General features: G+C 41.6%; 1 protein-coding gene across 4 annotated transcripts; it reads right to left on the bottom strand.

The window, feature by feature from the left end:
- Positions 1-4,014: 4,014 nt before the first annotated feature.
- On the bottom strand, positions 4,015-13,541 carry PIGA (phosphatidylinositol glycan anchor biosynthesis class A). Of its 4 annotated transcripts, none has more exons than XM_076357135.1 (6): positions 12,540-13,230; positions 11,848-11,980; positions 10,539-10,671; positions 8,919-9,125; positions 6,912-7,217; positions 4,015-4,460 (listed from the first exon to the last, which is right to left on the bottom strand). In XM_076357135.1, the coding sequence occupies exons 1-5, from the start codon at positions 13,228-13,230 to the stop codon at positions 6,954-6,956; spliced, it is 1,428 nt and encodes a 475-aa protein (XP_076213250.1). In that variant the 3' UTR covers positions 4,015-4,460; positions 6,912-6,953. The 4 variants fall into 4 exon arrangements, with proteins under 4 accessions (XP_076213250.1, XP_076213259.1, XP_076213267.1 ...); XM_076357144.1 differs by lacking the exon at positions 4,015-4,460 and adding an exon at positions 13,514-13,541 and having other exon boundaries at positions 6,047-7,217; positions 12,540-13,204; XM_076357152.1 differs by lacking the exon at positions 4,015-4,460 and adding an exon at positions 13,514-13,534 and having other exon boundaries at positions 6,047-7,217; positions 12,540-12,972.
- Between the last annotated feature and the right edge of the window lie 8,572 nt (positions 13,542-22,113).

The raw sequence follows: 22,113 nt of genomic DNA, 5'->3' as shown, positions 1-22,113 counted from the left end.
AGGCTATTCTTGGTATCATATGTCATCTATTTTAAACCTTCCAGAACCTGCTGTTCCTCAGTCACCAAAAATACATTCTGGTTTTATTTGGTATGGGCTATTTGATCCTAAATAACAATACCAAGGATAAGATAGTTTGAACATCCCGTGCCATACAGGAAACAAACAGAAAATCCTTTCCAAACCCACATGAATTAGAATAAATTTCCAGATAGATGCTCTCCATACCAGCTGAAAGCCTATACATCCACATTATATTTACTCTTTGATGTAGCAGTTCCATTTACAAAGGCTGCATAGGTAAAGCTGCAGAAATTGTTCAGAGATGCTGCAAAAAGAATACTCTTCTGTCTTTCCCGTCTTGGTAACAGGCCTTGCTGGTACTCAGATACAGAACAAAGGCAAGCATATCAAAGAAAAGCATTATCATGAAAGAATCTGAAATAAAACCGCATATTTTCAAAGCCAGGGCTAAGAAGTCAAATTTATTCTAGGAGGGGAAAAAATACATTGAAAATGTGTAATCAGAAACACATGACAACATGCTGGGATTTTCCATCACTCAGGGATAAAGAATGGTGTCCATTAATATGTCTTGCAAACAACATCTTACTGTTTTGAAAGAACGGAAACATTTTTACATTATCCATCACTGAGTCAAAGGTGTAATATTTGAAACCGAAGAAGATGCACCCTTTCTTTAGCTGCCCTTTTTTCTTTCTGAAGGCACATGGCTTCCATAGAGAACAGAGTACTTTTTCTGCGTGTAATTAATTGAAACTATGTAGAATACCCCATCTTCTTTTCATTTAAACTTCCCTTGATTCCTATTTTCCTATATGCACAGCAGGAGGGAGATTTCTTTCTTTCTTTGAATCCCCTCCTTGCCCAGGTTCTCTTACCCTTCAATTTACATACCTGTCAAAGGAAAGAGCAGGATGACTCTCCTCTCTTAGAGCTCCCAAGGACATGGTGGATATGCAGAAGGAAATTTTACAGCAAATTATTTCCAATTTCCAAATTATTTGGACATTTTAGATGCAATTTCTTTTGTTTTGTAGCAATACAGCTGGCTTAGTACCTTGCTGTCTTCAGCACTCTGCCTTCCCAGGTGCACTAGAATGCTATATAAAATACGTGAAAAAAACACCCCTAGCTATTTTTTCATTTTTCAAGTGAACCAGTTTTTCCAAAATCCTGAATTAAACCAAGATACTACATTTTTACCAATAACTTAACACCTTACATAAATATTACCTTTCCTTCCACAGCAAAATAATATACCTACAGAAACTATAACACCTATGAATCCAAAAGAGGAAAATTGCCTATTTTTAGTCACTTTAATGCCGTTTGCCACAGGACAAGACAGCTGAAGACACAGATTACATGGCAAGAGAAGTTCAGTTAAGGAACCAGAGAAAAACAGTTAAGTTTGCTCAACTGGGAAACAAAAAGGAGAAATTAGCAAACAAAGGTGGACCAAAAAAGGGATGATCAGTTAGCCTTAGAAAAATATGAGAGAATGAAAACACTCCTCCTGAAGCCAGAGGAATAGCAAAAGGTGTAAAGAACAGAATATAGAGTGCAGAGAAAAAGAACAAACAGGAAAACAAAAAGATCATTACAAAAAAAAGGTCAGCCTAGATGATGGAGAAATCTTTCTCATATAGGATCTACAAAACTGGCACTCAATAGGACATAAGCAAGAAGGAACAGCACCTTTTAAGAGAAAGACCAGAAAACAGACTTTTGGTTGCAAAGGAGATCCATTGACCTTCTTTCACAATCAGCCTGCCAGATAGCAGGTAGAATTGTACAAGTCCACAACCCTTGGAAAAATACAAGAAACTGGAGATCAGGTGATTTCCACTGAAATGCTCTTATCCCTAAAGGAAGAAGAAATTCCAATAATACTGAAGAGCTCTCCATGTGGTCTAAAAAACCGTGAGGAAGTTTGACCACTTGGAAGCAGTCAGAGGAACGTGATCCTTCCAGAAGGACAAGCTCCATTTGTGTAGTAGCAAAATCACCCTCCTGGCTTCAGAACAAGACAACTAAAGATTTTTAGTTAAATGACGGAGTTATTTGAGAAAAGCTCATGTAATCTCTTAATCTGCTCTTAGTGTACAAGAACACTAGGAAAATTACTGCGGCAGATTAAAAAAAAAAATCATCAGTGGGAGGATGGCTGAACAGCATGGTGGGAAGTATTAATACTGGTGAAGGTGGTAGTCAGGCAAGCCGTAGCAAGATCTGGTGTGATCACTCGGAAACATCCGGTATTTCTGAAACTAGAGAAAGGTGAGCAACATAATGTAGGCACGAGAACAGATATAACACAACAGAAGAGCAACGACAACGCAGAAACAGGACTCTCATCTTTCCTCCCTCGCTGTATTGGGCAGCATCGTTGTGAGTGGAATGAGGCGGATTACGCAACTCCATCGATAGACTGGAGCGAACAAGTCAGCCCCCCACAGAACAAACATGCCTTATTGAGAACTTCTGCAGGATGCCCAATGCACTCCATGAATCACTCTAGCTTTCAGCTAGAGTAATTACTAAATTGTCAAAATATCCAGAAAATATATTAATCCTTCAATAAAATTGTCATGAGATGGTGAATGAATAGAATTAGTTTAGCTAGATCCTCCAAAGAACTGGAAAGCTAATGTTTATATATCCTTAGTTTACAAACATGCAAGGAATAAGCACAAAAGAAAAGGCAGTCCAGCTTAGAAGACAACTCATTTTCACTACGGTTCACCTTAACTTTAGCCAACAGTGAGAAATGTCAGATGTGACCTGAAGAATCTGGCAAGGAAAGATTAGAGGGATCCTCTTCTCAATGAAATTAAAAGAGGTATTGGTCTATTCTCATGCTAGACGCTCTTTGAATTACAGCAGTGTATTTCTAATGTATATAGTTGAGAGCTTGAGTATTCAATATATTCAATCAAAGTAAGGCAACTGGGGGGAAAAAAGAGACAGAACCCCTTTATCTCGAAGGGAAGAGATCAGAACAAAGACGTACAGAGAGTCTAGCTATTTCTTTTCTATCAGTTTGATCTAATAAATACTACTTCCCATACAAGCCTTGCCTCATTTGCATCCTTAGGTCAGCACACTTACAACACTCCTGCTTTTAGAAAGGGGCGTATATAGTGACTCACCGCTTGCTCTTGCACAAGCAGATGTGGGATTCGTCTCACCCATCCGCCACCCATCGCACCACCTAAAGTCTGGTTAACTAAACTCCTGCTGCCGCCTGGGCAGGAAGACGGCAAATTCCAGCACATAATTAATTCCCCTGTCTGCCTCCGACGCCTGTGCCAGCAGGGGTGGCTCCTTCTCTGGATGCTCACCATCAGTCCCTCCCGATTAAACAACCAGCTTGAAGAACTAGTGCCTACTAGACCAGCGCATAACCAGCTTATACACGCTTAAAGTTCAGTGAATCCCACACAAATGTCGCCTCCAGAGTTATGCCAGTGTTGAAGCAAGTCAGAATCTGAAAACAATACAATCTACCTGTTAAGTTTACAAGAAAAATGCATGATTTCAGCTCAATGGTAAATTCAGATGTATAACTGCATCTTGCCTTTAGTTTTCTTCCCTTGACAAAAAATACCCACCTTTTATCTGACTACGTCAATGCTGAAGTATTAGGAAAAACTGTGGAAGTCAGCGTACTACTGAGTAAAAGTAGTAAAATACTGTAAAAGATGTAAATTTACAGTAAATTTACAGTAAAATACTGTAAAAGATGTACAACAAATGTGCCGAGACTAGTTTAACGATAGCAAATCAAACATTTAAAATATTCAAGTATTTTTTAATTAAAAAAAAAAAGTTCGTAAAACCATTTTCTGTTGAGATTGATTGCTCTTATATCTATTTACATAAGGTCTGTATTTTACTGGAGCATCAGAAAGATGCAATTTTACAATTATTTGTTTATAAGCCTAAGCACATATGGAAAAAAGGACTAGCGAAGAGAAATAAATATCAAAAGGGGAAAAATAAGTTTATTTTTAAACGATGCAGAAAAACTTGACCACAAAAATAAGTACATTACAGTGTAGTAACCTTCTCACAGATCTCTCCACATCCCCTAAAACACAATCTGAAAGATGAATCTTATATCCATACTTTACATGATACTTGTTTGGGTTTAACATACAATTTTCAATTATCAACACGCTGTCTATACCTTAATTCACAGTGTCTGCCTATCACGTATTGGAAACACAATTTCTCCTTGTGCCTGCGGGACGGAATTTCACTGCAGGTCAACGGTCCCTTCTATGACAGGGGGGGACCTTCTGTATAGAAGGCTTTTGGGTGTTCCCTCCTCCTCCACACAGGAGTCTGTGCTCCATCCAAGACGTAACTCAGTTAGTATCACTCTCTCTTTGGTAACATTTCCTTAGTATTTGACAATGATCAAATGTTACCTACAAGCACAACAGAAACATTTTAGTTTTTAAATAGTTACTTTATTCATTTCTCAATACATATTCCTAAAATACACTCATTCTCTCTGTTTTTTTAATTATTGCAATTATTTTATTTAAACTTTTCCATTTCACCCACTGATGCTTTTTAAAACTGTGAATGATTCAGTGACATCATCCCTCACTCCACTGCACAAGGCTGGTAAGTGAATCAGTCCCGCAAGAGTTACACACAATGCAAGCTGCATTACTTGAGGAACAGCATATTTGTAGTTAAACCAGTTATGGATTAAATTTTTGTGGCAGCTTGTGCAGAATGTTTTTTAATCATCACCTTTCTCATAAGAAGTCCAACCACCAGTGATGGGAAGCAGCAATATGGAGTATATTTCTGTACTTTCTAATTGTATGTTCCCACATATTAATAAAAAAATGCCCATTCTTTATGGAAAGGTAAATAAACTTTTAGATAAACTGTAAATTTGTCTTGTAAACACGACTGTAACAAGGTTTTATTACATTATTCGTAAGTACACAACGTTCCACAAAAGAAAAGTGAAAAGTGTTTTGAATAGATTCTCACAATCCTGTTGAAAATTTGATTTCTGTTTGTAGATGTTGTAGGAAACCAAAAAGAAATAAACCAGAATCAACAAAATACTATTAAAAATATATATATAACATTTCCCTGGAATGATAATCAGTATTTTTAAAAAGTTGTTACAAACGTGAATGTTATTTAAAAAAAAAAAAGTAACTTTGAAAAGTAAAATATTACCTTAATTCCACCCATTTATCCATAATCTGTGTGGCACCATTTTAGCTGACCTCCACGTTTAACTTAGAATTTGAAAAATTCAATTTGTAAGACAATGCATATTGTACTCTACGTATCAAAGGCTAAAAATTCTAGTAAAAGAAAATAGAGTTTGTATATGGCATTTATTTCACATTACCTTTCTGTGTTTCATGAAAATACGTTCAATGAGATTATAAAATGTCAGACATTAGGGTAACTACATCTCTACGCAAAGAGGATGATACTGATAGAAATTGTGTTTTAAATACTGCCCTTCAAGGGTTTGGAAACAGTATTCTCATATTGCAGTTTTAATATTAATACAGTGTCCAACACTACGTAATACTCAGAACCATAAAATCCTAGGACTTTTAGTCTTCAGTGGCGCTTGAAAAAGAAAGTAACCCAGTGCATTAGGCAGGGGGGAGTTTTAGCGGTGGTTGACATGAATGAGATAAATGCCTCCTCTCGCACAGTGGTATGCTGTGCCGCCGGCTGTCCCAGGCACAGATTACTTAGGACTGCTAACAGATGCAAGGAGCCACTTCCTTCCCCCCCACCCCCCCCCCCCCGCCCCTCCATGAAAAGCATACCTATTGGTTATTTCCGTTTAAGGGATACCTTCCCAAGACTTCACTTGCAGAACCTGCCAGTCTCTCCGACGTAGTCTAGGTGGAATCACACACTCTAAACACTGCCCCTCCCAGGGATGGACTGAAATGCCATTTCGTAACTAAGGGGGGGACGGGGGGGGGGACGGGGGGGGGGAAGAAAAAAAAAGGGGGGGGGGAGGTTGGAGAGGAGAGAAAGCGAGCGAGCACGATGGTGCTTGTTAAGCCCTTCACAGATTTCTCTCTCACATGCGTGCACGCGCACACATGTGTTACTTCACACTTTGGCATAGCCTGCTGGAGGAGTTTTCAGGCCTGAGCTGTTTCTGAAGGCTGTATTATCTCTAAATAATGTAATTTCTTCACCTACGTACTTTAAAAAAACACCATAAGCTTTACATCACTTTCACACACGCAAGTGAACAGGACAAATTTAGCACCTCTGAAAATATCAAAAATTCATTATGGAGTTTTGATTTAGCAATAGGATGATCCAATTTTGACTAGGGAAGAACTTCAAAATAGTAACGCTATGCAGGCAAAATACTGTCACTGGGACACAACTGCTAGAACTAAGTCTCTGAAATTTCCGTGGTAATGGACTTCATGACTAATTCCAAGTGCCATTTTCACCTTCGGAGAGAAAAGGTGTGTTTTGTTGGGTTTTTAATATTTTTAAATGGGTCTCAAAATAAAAATCACAGTAAATATCAGGAATTAGCAGGGACTACTGTAAGCTAATAATTTTTGTGTTTTGCTTTCCCAAATACCACAAAAGTTTACAGTCACTTGCTGTAACGTTCAAGTTGTTGAGAAAAATCTTGTATTTTTGTCTCAAAGGCTTTTGACAAATATAAAACCCCATGTTCTCCTCCCAGCTTTAAGTGCAAAAGAGATGTCCATAAATTTGCATGAAACCGAAACTAAATGAAAACGTAATCCTAAATTGAGGTAGCACATTTAACCAAGTTTCTTTCCAAGAACTTCGGAAAGAAACTGAAGAATTTTAAGAGTAACGTCTCTATCAGCAAGCATTAAAACCTTTAGTGACTGATGCGTTCTTTCCTCTCCATTTGAGCATCTTTAGGAGCTTGGAAGTTCTTCTTTAACTCTTCCTTTTTTCCCCCAAAAATACTGTTTAGTCCATGCACCTTTAGGTCCCGTGGCATCTATTGCAACATCAATAATGGAATCTGGCGTCATCCACCTCAGAAACGCCAAGAAAAGGAAGTTCAGAACAGCCAAAAGAGCAAAAATACACCCAGTCACTGGGCCACAGTGAGACATTAGTCTGTTAAGTCGCTCATCCATCGGTAAAACCACTTCATCCGCAACCCTGTCATACACCTAAATGGAGAGGAGACAGAAAGTAAGATCTTAAAATGATGTTGCTTCTGCCTCAAAAATCAGGCAGTACTTTGTTGTCAGTGTGCAAAATAAATGATCTATTCCTAACTACTAGATGGGACAAATATTACCCCAAAAAGCTTTGCAGATTTTAAATGTTGATTTATGAGTACTGTTTTAGAAATTTCATTAATTTATTTAAGGAGAAAAAGGAAAAGAAATGTTCTATTTTTTTGACAGACCTCGAGTATTTCACTAAATAGGAAGGCTGCATAATTTGCCTCTCATGTAATGTTATATAGAGAGGGTTGGGGGGGGTTAATTAATTGAATGGGTTCTAATCTCATATTCACACCAGTCATAGGAAAAGAGTCTGAACATGCAATTACTAGACTTTCAACACAAAGATGGATGAACTCATAGATGAGTTGGCAATCTTCCAAATCTCTGTATTTGAACAATCAAGCAAATCATAATAGGATACGGATTTTTATTTAAAGAAACACTAGTAATTCTTAGTAAAATCCTTAAAATTCAATGCAAGTGAAAAGCAAATACATGCTACTAGTGACTTAATATACATATTAACCACAACCACTAAAAAAAAAAATAATAAAAAAAATATATAGTCCTGTGTTTCATAGAACAGAAACATAACAACCCAAAAAAGGCTTAAAGGATAGAGCTTTTTCCTTGAGGACATTACAGATTTCATCCTACAGGTAACTTAACAATGAGCTAACTACGAACAACTAACTGTCTTTTGTACAACATAAGTTCCATGCGTACTTCTTCCAGTTATACTAAGATTTTCCTTGACAGAGGTGGTGTTTTTTTTTTTTTTTAAGAAAGGGCTATAGAGGAAACTGAAATCTAGACTGACTTCTATAAAAACTTTGCAATTTAAATGTTGCTTGCAGTTACAAAATCATAAAATGAATTGTACTGACAGTACCTGAAAACAATAGAATAAACTGGTTGCACATGATACTTCAAGGAGACTTATAAGAGATATATATCTGAATACACTACAATGTAATTAAGAGGCACGCAATTCAGCTGCTCTCTTGCCTAAAACACAGGGGCTGAAGTCAGAAGAAACCCCACAGGCGTTTATAACGTTATTGCAGTTAACATTCTTCAGTAACGGCAGAGTTTTTATGCTGAAGCAGAGTTCTAATTCTGAAATACGATTTCTAAAGTGTGATAATTTATTTTCATTACACCCATAGCTTATGTAAATTCAGCTATGTTCAGCCTACTGGCATTAAACTACCTCTCATAATTTTAAACCACTTGTTAGCACGTGGCAGACAAAACTTTGTCATGAACTCTGTCTTTTCCTTTTCATACGTCTTATACAGCATGTTTTCCAGTTATGCCAGAAAAGTTACTTAATGTGAAGACTTGAAGAAATATATGAGTAGAAATGTAACTAAAGATCTAGACTGCTCTTCAAAATATTTATCAGCAGTTATGGCATAGAAAAAAATGCAAACAGAAAAAAAACACCTATCTAGGTATCTATTTTGGGGGAGGGGGGGAAGTGTTTTCTGAACCTTTTTAAACCATGTGTATTTGACAGAAAACACACTGAAAAATTACACTGAAAGATTACACAGAGAATGTACATCATAACATTTCAAAGAAGCAGCTGTTTCAGAAACTTTATGAGAATTTAGAAGAAGTGGTTATACATACTTTCTCAGTTCTCTCTGCTACATTCCTCCATGTATAAAATGTCTTTACTTTATTATGAACAGTTTCTGGAGATGGTAGTGTTCCTGATCTGAGCTGGGCAATAGCTTTTTCTAATCCATCACACAAAGATTTCACGGAAGGTTCACATAAAATAATGAGATTTTCTGGAAGCACCTCAGGAATCCCGCCAACTCTTGTACTCACCACCTTTGAAAGAAACAAAAGAAATAGCACATATGCTGCAGAACAATAAAACAGTGATGACACTGCTATTACACTGTTTAGATACAGCACTTAAGACGAACAGGAAAAAACAAGTAACAATGAGTGGTTGCCATGCAGGCAAAGACCATTCTTTGGGAATTTTACCTGTATGCGAACTGAAGGTTTAGGCCCTAGAAAAGACCTAGCATAGCAGATTACCTTTAACGATGTTCAGAACGATTCTTTGGTAGCATGGTAAGACAGAAGACTTGGTCTAATGAATGTTTTATGAGACATCTTTCCTAAAGGTGATTGTCATAGTACACAACTAAATCTGTGTAACCAGATTTTGGACGACTTCTCCGTAGTCCCTCATAAAAACTGTTACCTCTACTTGGAGAGGACAGTTTTACCACATCCGCCCTCAATTTATGCTTTCCAGGCTACTGAACATTTACAAGAATTTTTTAGAAGTTCAGTAATTTTAATCTGAGTTATTATTTTTAAAGGGAAATCAGCAGAAACTACTAAGACTCACATTACACAATCACCTCTAAACAGCAGGCAATAATGAGTAAACTGCAGAACTTCATCACCTCTAGAGAGGAAAACAGAAGACAGGGGAGTAACTATCACAACTAGGTAGTAACTACTGTCAAAAGACGTTGGAGTGAAAAAAAAAGTCCCTCGCATTTTCTATATTTCTTGTGTATTGGATACTCTTATCAGTCTGTATTTTAAAAAAGTTTCTTTATATTTTAATGCGAGAACCTAAGTTCTTTATGGCTGTTGATTTAACTTCTGTTGAGTTCTCAATCTGAGTTGTAAATTAGCCAGAAAGGGCTTTTACCGTTTTTTCTCTCTCCGACTCTTATCTTGAATCCCTACATGGTAAGGCAAATACATCCTCAGTTAATATAAGAAAATGAATATCAGTTCTTGGTGCAGGAAGAAAACAGTTGTAGTACAATGGTTTAGCCTGGTAATTCAATATGACTGACTGACCAAAGTCACCCATGCTCATGAGCTGTTTTCTGCAACTCCTCTTAAAGTACTGTCCAAGTAAACCTTCATGAACATCAACTACCCCAAAACTCTGTAAAGGAGTACATACAAAACAGCATTTTGGAGAGGCAGTCTGGTTAGTTCAGAGAACTGAGTTAGCAGATCTACATGTTATTCCCAATTCTGCACAAGTTTCTTCTGGGAGCTTAAGCAGTTTCGGTTAACCCCTCTGTCTCAGCTTCCAGGTGATCTGTAAATGGGGATAATATTTGCTCATCTTTGTAAAGACAGAGCCTCAGATGAAATCAAATGCTACAAGCACATGTTATTTAATCATGAACTTTGTTTAAATTGGATACATGCGCTCTAGATAGTTGAGATTTTTTTTTTTATTATTTTTTATTTTTTTACCTGTAAACCACAGCTTGCTGCTTCCACAATTGCCATACAAAAGGCCTCAGTGAGGGAAGTGTTGAGAAAAATGTGCCCCTGGACTAGAACATTTCTAACATCCTGGTGTTCCAAGGCTCCTAGGAGACGTACCCTGCATATAAGGAAAAAAAAAAAAATCAGATAAACACTACATTTGAACTGTAATAATGCTGTATAATGTTACACATATTCTGAAAAATGTACCAATGGTTCAAACTTACATAGAGAGAGAAGGAACATAGACATGTTTGTTCCATTTTCTCTAAATTTTTCCAGCCATGAAGAAATAGAAGACTCTGCTTCTTATTTTCACGCTAAAAGAAACTTCTGAAAATAAAGTTGGGGGGAGAAGTTGCTCTGTTTGTTTTAATGGCAACTGCCTTCAAAACATTGCTACTGAGCTTTCTAGTTCTGTAAGAGAACATGGCTTCACACAGTTAATAATTAAGATTTGTCGTCCTTTCTTTGTTTAGATGTATTATCTGAATTTTCAATGTGAGGTCTGATCAAGCTCAAAGTCTGGGGGGTGGGGGGAAGCATTTAGGATACAATGATCCGGACCTATTATTTTGAAGAGATACTGGGGAACAGAAAAGGGCGAAATAAGAATGATACTAACAAACAATTTTGCTGTCCCTGCGGAGGAATCACTGACTGAAGTACAGAATGGGCAACAGAAAACAGAGAAAAGGAAATGGAAAATTAAGAACCTTGTCCTTGCCACAAAAACCTGTCTTTGAACAACAAGAAAACCCCAAGGAAATACACAAACGCATATGCATCACAGAAACGTTTTGGTAACACAGTAGCACCAAAGGAGCATGTTCATAGTGCCACAAGAACACATGCTAGATAAGCACTACCATGAAGAGTTTCATACTGAAATAATAAAATAAATTACTAGCAGTCATCCTCACAGGCAGCAGTGACACGAACTAGCTTTGTAACACCTTACACCATATGGTAATATGGATCCAAGCACCACAGTTTCAGAGAGGAATATGATAAATTTATGTCTAAGTCATCTTTTCTCTGACTCAAATGAAGGTTCATACGGGGTCTATGATTCTATTTCTATGAATTAACTTGCAGGATCATAGTCCAATCCGTAAGTGTTCTGTTAGTGTCTCGTCTATCTGTCTTGCCTTCAATAGTTCTCATCTTCTCCAGCCTCAAGTTTTGGGGGTTTGGGTTTTTTAGGCGGAGCGAGGCAGGCAGGAAGGGTGTTGCTGTTGGCTTCCCCACCCGTAAAGTACATTGAAGGATCATAGACATGCGCAGAACAAACCTGTCATGTAGCTGGTATCTTTCCCGGACTTCTTCCAGTACGATTCGTTTTGGTCCTTCTCCTCCAACTAAGAAATGTAACTCTGGATATTTCTGACAGAGCTCAGGAATTATACCACTAAGCAAATCTATACCTAAGAGTACAAAATTTAGGGCAAGCCGTTATTGCATTTGATTTTAGAACTTACCATGATGTAGCCTACTGCTATAACTCTATTCAAGAGAAGAAAAAAAAGAAAGTCTCTCGAAGACAGTTACACAGCTGAACACAAAATTCTGAAAAAAAGACAACTTGTGATCTATTAGGAGACAAATATGGGGGAAAAAAATCACTTAAGTTGCTGTTGCTTGATTAAATAAAAAAGTTAAAGCATTTCTAACAGAATATACAGATTAGGGCCTAAATCATATCCCCAATATAAGTCAAACTTTCCATTTTACAAATTTCAATTTTCAGTATCTTCAGTACTACAAAAGAAATACACCTCCGTACCCAACACGCGCAAACTGAAACGTACGTTTCTTCTTCTTGAACGCACAGACACAAAAGCTCAGTACCGTCACCTTACAACTCCTGTTTAAAATCCAATCCGTACCACAGATACAGCGTAAGCGGTACCTAACCAAGACCTTTCTTACCACACCCTAAAGAAAAAAATAACCAAAATAAACTTACATTTTAGCCCCCATTACCTTTTCTGTAAACAAGTCTGCTGATAACAACAATTGTTATTGTACTGTCATCCCTCCTTGACGGGTCCGGCGTGAAGTCGGTGGGATCGACAGCGTTGGGGATGACAGAGACTATCCGAGGGTCCAAAGCTGCTCGCAGCACCGTGTTTTCCTTACTCGTGTAGGAGACACAGATGATGTGGTTCGTATCGCACAGGGACACCGTCAGAAGTTTGTTGGTAAGCACCGAGCTGACATCCGCAAACCCAAAGAGGGAGTGGTCCGTGAAGACCGTCCGCAGCCCCATGGTCTTGGCGTGGAAGAGGGCGTCGTGGGCCATGGCGGAGAAGGAGCTGTGGGCGTGGACGATGGTGACCCTCTCCCGCACAAATATGTACCTGAGCAGGGGCAGGCTGTGGAAGAGCGTCGTCGCCGTGGACTGGTTGTACATTACCTTCAGGGGCAAGTAGTAGACTTTCAGCCCGTTGGTGAGGTAGCGGACGCCCTTGCGGCGGCCGTAGGCGTGGGTGACCACCAGGACCTTGTGGCCCCGCTCGATGAGGCACTGCGACACCTGGTACACGTGGCTCTCCACGCCCCCCATGTTGGGGTAGAAGAAGTCCGACACCATGCAGACGCTGTGCGCCCCCCCCGCCAGGGCCCCGGCCGCCATCCCGGGCCCGCTCCTGCCGGGGGAACCACAAGGTGCCATCACTCGCCGGCGACCGCCCGCGAGGACGCCCCGATCCCCTCACCGCCGACGTCCCCCCCCCGCCGCCGCCGCCGCCGGGCCCGGCCATCCCTCCCGCGCAGGACGCACCGCGGCCGCCGCCAGCGCCAGCAACGCGCACCGAGGGGAGCCGCCGCGGGCCCTTTAAGAGGGCGATCGCCCCGGCAACCGGCGGCCGCCTCGAGGGAGTGGGGGGGGTGGTGAAGGGGGAGGGGGAGGGGGGGGGAGGGGGCGCGTGCGTCCGCGCGCGCGCGCGTGCACGTACCTGCCGGCCGCCGGCGCTCCCCGGACGCTTTCCGGCGCCTTCCCATTTCCGGGCACGGCCGTCCGGTCGCCACGGCAACCGCACGACTATTTCCCCCCCCCGCAGCCGAGCGCTCCCGCCTCCAGCCCGTCGCAGCGCCGCGGCCAATCGCCGCCCGGCGCCGCGTCGCGCGGGAAAAGAAGCGGCCGATGGGCGCGGCCGCGGGACGTCGAGCGCGCGGCGGGGAGAAGGGACGTGACGGAAGCGGGGCGGGCCCTACGCGCGCCGGGCTGCTGGGCGGGCGGGGAGCCCGGGCGCGCGGCGGGCCGTTGGCCGCGGCGGGCTTCGCCTCAGGCCTCCCCCCGGTGATTCGGCCGTGCTACCGGGCCCCAGGCAGCGGTGTGTCCGCTCTCCTGCAACAGCGTTGCCCTCGCTGCGGTGGGAAGCCTGCCTCGGCCGCTTGCTGTCCAAAAAAAAAAAAAAAGCTTGTACGCAAAAAAGCGGAGTCCAAAGCGATGAAGAAAGTGAGCTGCAGGCTGTAAAGTGATAGAATTGCCTCAAAACCCCAAAGGCTTTGCCCTGACCCCAGCAGAGAAGCTCTTCTGGTGTACTCTTTGGCTCAGTCGCAGCTGGAACTCCCAAAATGTTCTCGGGCCTCTCGCCACAAGTGCTGGAAGCTTGCTCTCCCTAAATGAAAATAAAAATACCGTGATTTTTACAGACAGTCCAGGAGGTTGAACTTCGAGAGGCGCGGCTGGGTTGCGTGAGTTGTGCTCTGACACCCGAGGCTGGCATCGCTTGGCTGTGTATTTCTGGTCTCCTCAAGGAGCTTTGCAACCAGCTGTTAGCAGCTCCAGCACCAGCCCGACTGCTGCTGACTGCCAAGAAGGATGTTACCTCTCCATGCTAGGGTTGTTCATGCCTTCACTATACGTTCCTAAAATTATGTTTGGCGGCTACTTCTCCTTGCCAAGATTTCTGATACGAATTTTGTCAGATTTGATTCTGTCATCACTCCTATGCAAATATGTGTGTCATGAGTGACAGTACAAGCTGACCTAGGCTGCAGTGCTGGCTGGATTCCTGGTTAGGTTGAAGCTTGGACAGAGATGGTTTGGAGGCGCTGATCCCAAGAAGGACCAAGGAGGAAATCGGGCGCTTCATTCTGGGACTGAAAGACGTGAAAGAAGTTAGTGTGCTGAATAAGAAAAACATTGCTCCTTGTTTGAATTTTTCTCATGTGTTCCAAAAGGCGAGCCCAGTATTGGCAAATCTGACTTCGTCATCGGGTGCTCCTCCAGGGTGGCAAGAACCTGAATTTCTGGATGAGAAGCTGAGCATGAGGCCAGAAGGGGGAAGGCTTCTCACCCGCAGTGGCGGGTATCCTGCTGTGAAAGAAGAAGAGACCGGGGACCAGGGGGCCATAGGGATCCTAGTTCTCAGCAGAAACTGGAGCCTGGGTGTAAAGCGGTTGCCCTAAATTCCACCTAGGAAAAAAAACAAAGCGGTGCCAGGAGAAGGGGGAAAGCACTTGGAGGTTCTCACTTGCAGCACCCCATGATGTGATTCCTGGTAAATGACGGTGGTGACCTCCCTCAGTGTCAGGCTGCCCTGAAGAATCAAGCTGTACTAGTCACTCCAATTTTAACTGTCAGAAAAACAATGCTTACGGTTTTAACTATTTGGAAAATGATTTTTTTTTTTTTTTTTAGACTAGTTCTCTTGTGTGCTGTCTAGAGAAGTTGTAATTCTTGGTATGCAAGCTTAAAAAATCCAAAGAGAAATCGTAACTGGTATAAAGCACAGCAGCCCCTCTCTTCAGCGAAAGAAGTGGGATTTGATGTGTTCCATAAGCGGATGCTGACCAACCACTGTGCAAATCCAGAATACTGGCACCGACCTACAAAACCTTCCACCGAACAGATCCACTTAATCTCAGAAACCTCTTTTTGTGCCACAGCAGTTGTGATTTTTTGGCCTTCTATATTTATCTGAACTTTGGAGGGGACTTGGTGCTTTCTCAGCAGCTGGCCATAGGCTCGGAACGTCTTTCTGAAGGAGGTCAGGAAAAGTATTGTGGCCAAGCCTTCCTGCCTTTGGCCCGGCATGTTAGCTTTGGCGGTCTGACATCTGTGTTCTTCATTAAACGTGTCTAGCTGCTTAATGTCGTAGCTGTCAGTAGTCCAACTCAATCCCCCTGTATCGGCAGCCTCGTCCCGTTGTCAAGTTCAAACAACCTTGAAAAATTTGCCTACCAAGGAGCCTAGGAAAAACCTTAATGGAAAGGAAAAGAATCTTTGCCACTGTGAAGTTGGCAAAGGTGCTGCTAAAATTTCTGTCCACGGCTGGTTCACAAGGATGGGGTACCACGCGCTTTTCTCTGGCTGTGTTGTGGTGTTTATTCATAAAATTGTCACTGATCCTGGGCAGATCCAGGGTCTGTCCTGCCCTGGTCTGAGGTGAAGCTGTTGTGAAAGGACCGACAGCTGAAGGGAGAATCACGTTTTCTTCCTTTCTACATGCCTGAACTTGATGCATTCACTCCCTCATTTAAAGCACGTGCAAGGTCAGAGTGAGACTGTGGGATATGTAAAGTAGAGAGTAAAGACGTTAAACCAATGACAGTGGAGTAATTACTGCCTCCAAGCCCGGTCCTCGAATGCTCCCTAAAGCACTCTCATAAATCGAGTTAATGGAGAGGGAAGATGGAGGAGACTTAAAGAGACTCCAGTGGCTTTGTTCTGGTAGCATATGCCGTCTTGCCTCAAGGAGACCACTTTGGTGTTCTTGCAAAGGCAGGAAAACTTTCTGCCAGGTACTCTGCTCTATCAGCTCCCTCTCAGCCTCCTCTCATGCCGAGTTTGCTGCTCTGTCCCCAGCCTGGTGGACAATGTTGCTCCTATTGCATGTCTGTCTTGAGCAAAAACTATCAGTTTGGTGAAGTGGCTTTGCTGTGTGTAATAAGCTGGTGTATTAAATTAATGGATTTGTTTACTGTGCCTAAAGCATGCACATTTATTATTTCAAAACATTAGTAGTTGACAAAAACAGGCGATCAGTTATTCACAAAGTAGTTCACAAGAGAGCTGCGAAGCGGTGCTGCTCCGGAGCCTGATGCTACGGCGAGGGAGACATAGCGCTCCTGGAAAAGAAATCTCGTGACGTGGAATAGTGGTGTGAGAGTGCACAACTGGCTCACGGCGAAGGACGTTTTCTCTCCTAGGATTCGGGAAAGCAGAAACTGTTGGAAGCCCCAAATGGCGAACATTAGTGAAAAACAGTACTGCCGGATGGAGAATTGTGGCCTATAGGTGCAAGCATAGGGTGAGATTGATTAGTAAAACCAAGTGGGAGAGAGCCAGGGACAGCCCAACACCCTGTTTGAAAAACCACAGTGTTTTCAGTTTCTGATCCTGCTTGAATTAAATATACTCCAGAATGAGGAGGAAAGCAATATTTGGAATCTTTGTCCTGAAGGAAAGGTCGAACTGTCCTTCCGTTTGGCTTACTTTTATATGGTAAGGCTGGAGAGCCTGTCACTTCTCCTAAGACTCCTGCGAAGAGGGAGTGAGGGCCCAACTGTCTACCTCAGCAGTTATTTTTGGTGCTAGGAATTAAAAACAGGAGCTAAGAGGTTTCTACAGGACCTTAAAACGGTTGGTTTTGCCTGGTTTCTGCTGCGTACAGCCAATCCTGTATCTGGCTACAATACCACCCAGAAAGCAGCCAAGAAAAATCATGGGTTTCTCATTCAAGCACCTGGGTTTTCTTACGGTCTTTCTCCCATATTCATGAAATCCCACAGAAGCTGGATGAAATGACTTGTTCATGTACTTTTAAAATAAAAGTTTCAAGTTGAAAGGTTAACAAACTGCAGTGTAGTCCATGAAGGAAATGACCATTAAATACAAACTGTAAAAAGGTTTCTTTTCTTTAAGACAGATTTCTCTCTTAGATGCCAGAAAATAAGTTAGTTTTCCATTTTACAGGCATGTCTCCCTTCCAAGAAGGTTGAAACTCATTTATGGCAGATGAATTTACTAACAGAAGCGAGAAGTTGATCGGCAAGTCTACGTGTTAGGTCTCACGTCTATATGTAACCTGTGCCCCTCACGCACGCCCCAAGGTCTCGATCGCTCAGTCACCCTCTGTGTACTACAATGCTCTCCCGTCCCACAGCCCAGCTTCCCTTGCCTCTCAAATCAGGGCAGTGAAGGTGGGGAGGAGCACGAGGGTTTGGGAGCAGTCGGGGGGTATATACCCAGGAGTGGCTTCCAGTCCCCTGGTCTTACACGCAGGTCACGTCTGTGTCCCGACCCGTACAGGACAGCTGCTCACCGTGCATTGACAGTTGCTGCAAATAATCCTCTTTTACACCACCTAGGCGTCAGCTGTTCACCACTTCCATGCAGGGACCATTTCGGCACCCAAGCGCCTGGTCTCGGGGTCCTTCCCAGTCCCTAGCAGGAGCAGTCGTCGCAAACAGAGCCTGGGTGCTGGCTGTCTTCTGCCTTGTCAGCCGAGTCGGTGATCCAGCTTCAGGGCTCCCTGAATGGGGCAGAAAAAAATCCTGGGCACACAATGCAAAGCGATGGCCGTGCTCTCCCGGACATTTGAAGTCAGTCAGAAGGGCTGGTTACCTTCGTACTGGCAGACCTAAGTGATACCTGTCCTGCAGCCAGCGTACAACCAGCATCAACTCTCTAGCAAGTCATCTGACTAATTTGACAGAAATGCAGTCGTGCCTGATCTGATCTGGATCAAATGAGATACAGTAACACACAGGTCCGGTATCAGTTATTATGAAGCCACAGTGTGTTGACCAGACTAGACTTGGGTTTACTTTTTTTTCTCAGCTTTACTAGATTTTAGTGTCTATTTAGTTGCAGATCTAAATTTCCATTTCTGCAGCCTTGAGGCCATATCGAAGTGCTTCAGCATTTATGCATCAGCTGCGTTAAAAGAGAAGGTCTGTCTTAGATGTCTTCTGTTTGTACCTTTAAGACTGTACTTGACAAACTCTTTTAAAAAATCCTGGGAATTTATGTCATAAAGTCAATACGAACTGAAGTGCCAGAACTCTCAGATGGGTTTCAGTATTGAAATGCTAACAAAATGGCTTTAACTGAAAGTTAAACAAGTGTAAGGACTTCTCAGTGGAGGAAAAAAAAAGGTGCAGTGACAACAGCAGATGGAGCTGTTGGAAACTTAAAATGTGTTGGTCCTGGTGGGGATGCAAAATGTTCTCTATGCGAAGCTGAAGAACCTGCACCTAGTACGTGTTATTTCCTACTACTAACGCTCCTACTACCCGTATGCTCCAGAACACTATCAACACTGTTCTGCGATACCCAATAGCGTAGTACCTGCCTGTATTCTGTAGTTTGAATTAAAAGAAAACTGAGTTTCTTATAAAAACTAAACACGGACTATCCAATATTTTGATAGCTTATATCCAGATTTAAACTGTAAAGCAAGAATAATTCATTGTAATTATACTTTAAAATCCATGAAATGAAACAAGGTTTTCTTTAAGTTGGTGGTGTTATTGTAACCTTGAATATTAAAGATAAAATCAAGGTAAGGTCCGTGGAGGAGGCAGTAATTTTTATTTGACTGGTAGAATTGGCAAGACTCAGAGACTTCCAGGCACGCAAACCCTTCCTGAGGTTTGAAACGGAAGCTACAGACTTCAAGCTTTGTGCAGGTTGGAAACAAGTGCTCTGAGTTTAATTTAATTAATGTGGAGCAGAGCAAGGTGGTAAGTTGATTGGCCTCCAGGGGACAGGCGGAGAGGGAAAGGCAATTATTAACTATGGAATCTTTAGGAGCGAGCTGTGGGTGGTTTTAAAATGGGATGCACAGGGAAATGCCAGATCAGAGAGGCCAGGTGGTTTTAAAGGAATTTTCATGATATGCCTTTGTAATCGAACTACAGGAAAATATTGCAGTTCATTATGGAGACAATATTGTTAAGAAGCGTGGCATAGTTCTTGTGAATACCTTGAGCTTTTCCTTGTGTTCCATCACTTGTATTGGTAATTTTATTCTGAGGAGTGAAGCTAAATAACCACTATGCAACCGTATTTGAGTGTTCAGACACAATTCTGAACAGTTAGCCCATTCATAGGGAGGAAGAAACGCTTTCCCAAGAAAGCAGGAAGAGCAAAGGAGGTACGTGAGTGTGCTTAGACAGCGGGATCAAGGGTCAGGGGAAAGTTCTGGATAAATGCTCTGCCAATGCGCCACCTCACAGAAACGGATGGGTCAGTCTGGGCATCTTGCATCACCGTTTCAGCCGGACCTGTGATACGAAGCCACACGTTAGAGATACAGTCTTCACCCATTAAAAACACCACTTAGCAAAGCAAGTGGGGCAGAAGACTAGGTGGAATGTTTCCTATGTTGTTACCTTCTTTTCTTGTCACTTAATTTTTAATCACACTCAATAACTGGATACTTTTTATACAACCACTGTTACATTTTTAAATATATAGTGTATACTAATGCAGGCTAGAATTAAATCATTGATTATTCAGCCGTAAACAGTTTAAATGTAGCTGTTGATGTTTAAGAAATGAAGCAGTTCATGCTAAGTCATGGGTCCTCAATGCTCTCAACCTGGAGGACCTTTCACATTGGGTAATATTGTAAAGTATGATAAAAGTGCAAACAAAGAAGGGTGTTAATGGCATAGAAGTCAAAATACTGACCAAGCCCTGACAGCATCCTTTTATGTACTCATTTTGCTTTATTGGCTAAAGGAACAGTTTCCGTTTAACTTAATTTAAAACAGACTTTCTCCCCTGCCGAGTGGAAAGTTTTAATTGAAGTTTTTGAGTAACTGCTGGTGTAGGAGTCCGACAGAAATAAAACGAACGGCAGTACATCATTTGTAACTGACTTGTTTGGTTTTTAATGTAGAGTGTAATAAATGAAAGCATAGATTCACTTGTCCTGGTAACCACCTTGTACTTCCAGAGACCAATTCGCTCCATGAGTCCAAAATTAGAAGGTAACAACCTTTTTGATATTTTAAAGCTGAAACGCATTTATCGGTGATTTAGAAAGTACAAAGGAAACTGGCAGCTGAAGGAGCTTCCATAAACTTTGTTTTGGGTTCTCAAGGTTTCCCTTTCCTTTTTTTGCACTACTGTAAAGCAAAGTAACTCTTGATTTAAATAGCATAACTCCTGGCTTACAGTGGTACAAGAAAACAAAAAAAACCCAAACAGAGTCACATTTTTTGGGGCTGGAAAACAGGAAGGGACCTTAAGAGTCAGCTGGAGTTGATGCCCAAAGGATACATACAGATTTATACATTTGCAATGTATACGAGTATGACAGGATTTATATATGGTCTGTCAACCTTCCTATGAATAATGCTTGCTATAAACAGTGTCACAGTACATGACATACGATGGCTTTCGAAGTAAATGGTAGCAGTGCTCTCAAGATTTGCTTGGATTTCTTCAGTGTCACTGGCATTTTGTAAGATCACACATACCTCTGTCCTTCTAGAAGTCAAGTACATTTTTTGCAAGTAGGTAAAGATTTCCTGACTCTTTCAAATGTAGTGTGAATATTTTGCTATTATTCTCATTCAGTCTTTTTCCCTGCCCCCTCCCTGCAAAAAGCACATGCAAGTGAAAGCTAGCTACTCATAAAAACTGATGTTTTTAGAAATTTCATGTGCATTTATTTAGAATTAACAATTATTATTTAAGTATTCTCATTCCAATTATACACATGAATATGTAGAGGCCATAATCCAAATATCACATTAAAGACCTCCCTCACTATATAAAAATTAAGACACACCATAACAGGGAGTTTTACCATTATTATTCTGGCTATGAAATCTGTAAATCATGTCCATATGTTTAAAAAGCAAGTCATGCTGAACATAGTAATAAAAGGCATTTCAAACTTCAAAGAGAACGTTCCTCTGCTCAATAACCTTCCCTCTGAGAAGGTCATTTAGTCATAGGTTAAGAGCTAGCGACATCAGTCAAAAAACAGGTATGCTATGAATTTTACATACCTTATGTAAGTCTTCAGAATTGTTATATTAAATCTGTTATTAAATTCTGGTGTATCGATATGAAAGATAACATAAAGCGTTTCTATTTTGAAATTGGCTGAATATTTTTAAATGGATCGAAGAATACAGAATTTCTCAAATAAAATGACATTATGAGTTTCTATAAATCTTCATCAAATTCTAATTATCTGCTCATGTTTCCATCTCCACCCAGAGCCTCCTTTTAGTCACAGTTTTCCAGGTAAAGGATTTATGGCTGTGCCACGGTGTTAGCGACATCCGGGTCTTCTTGGGGCTGTGGCAATGAAGACCATCACGCAGCACCAGCATTTACAGCCTTGTGCTTAAACTCTTGAGCTTTTCCACATAGTCTTTCAGTGAACGTTACAAATATGCAGTGTATGCTCTAGCTTTGGTCATTTTCTAATCATCCAGGGGAGCGGGATGGAAAAGAACAGCACCCTGCAATGCAGAGACTGGCACAGGGCCTTAGGAAAAGATGATCTGCTGGGAGGGGAATTTATTGTAAAGGAAAGAAGCTGTAAGATCCCCTGCTGCAAACACAGTAGTGCACGAG

The sequence above is a fragment of the Aptenodytes patagonicus genome, chromosome 1, assembly GCF_965638725.1.
Source record: "Aptenodytes patagonicus chromosome 1, bAptPat1.pri.cur, whole genome shotgun sequence".
NCBI classification, from domain to species: Eukaryota; Metazoa; Chordata; class Aves; order Sphenisciformes; family Spheniscidae; genus Aptenodytes; species Aptenodytes patagonicus.
The sequence above is the reverse complement of the archived record's forward strand: the minus strand, read 5'-3'. Positions and strand labels throughout refer to the sequence as shown.

What these genes read in the sequence shown, in the direction of transcription:
- PIGA (XM_076357135.1), bottom strand. Translation starts at nt 13,230, where the DNA reads ATGGCACCTTGTGGTTCCCCCGGCAGGAGCGGGCCCGGGATGGCGGCC. An exon ending in AGATACCAGCTACATGACAG is followed by an intron (nt 10,672 to 11,847) that starts GTTTGTTCTGCG and finishes CCTTATATGCAG; the next exon opens with GGTACGTCTCCTAGGAGCCT. An exon ending in TAGCAGAGAGAACTGAGAAA is followed by an intron (nt 7,218 to 8,918) that starts GTATGTATAACC and finishes CTCTCCATTTAG; the next exon opens with GTGTATGACAGGGTTGCGGA.